General features: G+C 38.2%; 1 protein-coding gene across 2 annotated transcripts in view; it reads right to left on the bottom strand.

Moving 5' to 3' along the window:
- The window catches only part of LOC106876016 (U-scoloptoxin(05)-Sm1a), a 70,589-nt gene that overhangs the window by 27,390 nt on the left and 39,710 nt on the right, over positions 1-3,489 (bottom strand). For both annotated transcript variants that reach the window (XM_014924386.2, XM_014924385.2), the window contains exon 2: positions 2,947-3,091. In XM_014924386.2, coding sequence (XP_014779872.1) covers positions 2,947-3,013 — 67 coding nt within the window. In that variant the 5' untranslated portion in view covers positions 3,014-3,091. The remainder of the gene's footprint in view (positions 1-2,946; positions 3,092-3,489) is intronic.

Here is a 3,489-nt window from a genome sequence, read left to right as displayed (position 1 = left end):
ATATATACGACGAGCTTCCTTCAGTTCCCGTCTACCAAATCCATTCGCAAGGCTTTGGTCGGCCCGAGGCTATAGTAGAAGACACCCGGAATTATGTGGTTGGGAATCAAGCTTCTTACCACCCTTTGGGTGGGCCAAAATTAGTGTTCCAACTTGAGTTTTTGAAAATTTTAACGATTTCGTAAGTGCTGATCGAGTAAGTTTCTTATACGTGTGTCTTAATGAGGAGGTGCTCCATCTTGCACAAAGATTTTGGAATGACAGTATCGAAAATACGGCCAGATGATGTTTTCACACAACGCTAGGTAACGATCACCAGTCATTGTCTATCGTTGAATATGGAATGCACAAATTCCTGAAGACAAGAGAAGGTGAATTGACGTACTTTTCTCAAACCATTCCAGGATTATCTTCTGAATAACAGAAGCAGTTATGGCGGTCGACGTGACCGGAAACATGGAAGGTCACTTCATCAGAGAAAATGAGTCGATAAAAAATTCTGGAATGTCTGGCCTCTGCCAGCATTTTCTCACAAAATTCGACACGTCGAATAATCAGTGACATATAGAAATAATAACAGCATGCATCAAGAAACTACAGAACTAAAAGACATATAATTGGGACATAAAGTTGGGACACATATAAATAGACACATATAATTGGAACACTAATATTTCGTGCCTCATCGCGTTCATACACACATAATTTTTCTCGTCTGGCCGTAAAGCCTTTTCTGTTTGTTTTCCTGTCTTGTTTTTTGTCCGCCACTACATTCCTCCATGGCTAGATTTAATTTGCGTATACAAATTTAATCTGCGATCCATGGGACGAGCGTCCTGCCCAAGCTCGTCGAAACGCCGGTGTTAAAACGTGGGTAGCTGATGAAGTAGAATGTTCTCTATGTGGCTCGTGTGTTCTTGTCTACGTTTGTTTGCATACAGGTGGATGTCGGTATGCACATACCTGTACGTATATATGCATATACTCATTTACTATTTGTTTATATATATATATATATATAAGTACAGGCATAGGTGTGTGGTACGACGTTTGCTTCCGTGACCGTTAATTAGTTTCAAGCAACACATTACTTAATGCCAACAGAATCCCTTCCTCTTTCCCTCTCCATCTCCCCCTATACACCTTGATCTATCTATCTATCTATCTATCTATCTATCTATCTATCTATCTGTCTATCTATCGATTTCTTCCAAATGCATATATGGATATTTGTTTATAAATGTGTGCCAATGAAGCTCATTTCACAACCACTTGCTTTCAGTTGCCGTCCCATCGCATCGCATCTTCGACAGTGTTTTTGTTGCAGTCTTTGATCGATCTTGATCAATGCCTTGTGAATAAAAGATGTTATTACAAAACTGTAAGAAAACTGAGAAAGCAAAATGCGCGCGTATGTGTGTGTGTGTGAGTGTGCATGTATATGGGCGTATGAATATGTCTTTCTGTGTACGTATATGTGCGAGAGAATGTTCTCTTTACATTTGTTTATGTCCATTAACACACACACACATACGGACGCACACGCGCATACACATACACACACACGTGCATACATGCACGCACACTTGTAAGTATGAATGTATGCATGTATGTGTGTGTGTGTGTGTGTGTGTGTGTGTGTGTGTGTGTGTGTGTGTGTGTATTCAGCTGGCAAAACTGAGTTGTATCTGTAATTCAAAGAGCTGGCCTTGTCACACTCTGTCACAGTGAATCTCCCTAAGAACTATGTTAAGGGTACACACATGTCAGTGGTGTACTCACCCACTTGCACCTTAATTTTACGAGCAAGCTGTTCCGCTGATCAGATCAACTGGAAGCCCCGTCCTCGTAATCCACGGGGTGCCCGTTGTTAAATATATTTATGTATATGCATAAATGTACACGTGTGTGTGTGTGTGTGTGTGTGTGTGTACGTGTGCGTGCGTGTACGTGCGTGCGTGCATTCTATCTATTCATGCAATTTAAATACCGCCAATACAACACGCTTATTATCGGCGAGCTGGCAGAATCGTTAGCACGCCAGGCGAAATGTTTAACAGTATTGCAACCCGTCGCAACGTTCTGAGTTCAAATCCCGCCGGGGTCGACTTTGCCTTTCATCTTTTCGGGGTCGATGAAATAATTACCAGTTGGGTACTGGCGTTGACGTACTCAACTGTCCCCCTCCCCACAAATTCCATGCCCTGTGCTTATAGTAGAAAGGATTATCAATCATATAAATAAAAAGGGAAAACTTGGAATTAAAAACAAAAGCATTTAGATTAATATCAATGCCCATACACACTCGCACGCACCAGCGCACACGCAGATATTTACACATATGTATATATGTCTGTATATATACTGGACATACATATGCATGACATAAAAACAAGCATTAATATATGCATATTCATATATTGTTAAATTTCGGGATGGTCCATTTAATTTTTTTTTCCTTTTTGCCAAATAAACACACGTACAATATATTCGTTCTTCACTTGTTTATTATTGTTCTTATTTGATGTCCTATCACACATCCTGTGAGAGCTCTTCAGCGACTTTCCGTCCCACGTGTCTCCTCCTGTTCTGTTTAGTCACTTCTGTCTTTCTATAGTGTGTGTGTGTATATATATATATATATATATATATATATATATATATATACATATACATATACACATACATATACATATATCTATATATATATATACATATACATATGCACATACATACACACACACACACATATATATATATATATATATATATATATATACACATACACACACACACATATACATGCATACATACATACATGCACGCACACACATACGTGCATACATAAATACACACATACATACATACGTACATACATACATACATACATACATACATACACGCATATCTATTTATATGTGTGGGTATTTTTTTTTTTTCACTTACCTTTGGAAACGAAGAATAACAGATATAACATGGCAAAGTATAGTATATGCAATTTGGCTTGTGTCATTGCTGCTACTTTTCAGTTTAATCTTCACCGTGGTAAGTTTTAATTCCCAAAGAACAGCCGTCGTTTGCTTTTTAATATCTGTGGACAGAAAACTTATTCAGTATAAATGGTAAAGGAACAGAGATAGAATGTTTAGAAGGGAGAAAACCCCTCATTTGTATTCCGATTATACGTGAAATAATCTCCACCCATTCCCAAGAAGGAAGCGAGGGAATGAAATTTTAACATTTTTATTTCATTCTCCTATTCTTCACTTCTCTTCCCTTTTTCATCAAATCTCCCCCATCCCTGCTGAATATAGAAGATGGGAGATTCAGTTTACGTGTGTGTGTGTGTGTGTGTGTGTGTGTGTGTGAGTGTGTGTGATAATACGTATTTCTGTACACATGCATATGTACACATGTATACATATATATACATGTGTGTTTACACACACACTCATGTATGTATGTATATAAATATATATATGTACGCAT

This window comes from Octopus bimaculoides, chromosome 1 (genome assembly GCF_001194135.2).
Source record: "Octopus bimaculoides isolate UCB-OBI-ISO-001 chromosome 1, ASM119413v2, whole genome shotgun sequence".
In the NCBI taxonomy this organism is placed as follows: Eukaryota; Metazoa; Mollusca; class Cephalopoda; order Octopoda; family Octopodidae; genus Octopus; species Octopus bimaculoides.
This window is presented reverse-complemented; position numbering and strand designations above follow the sequence as displayed.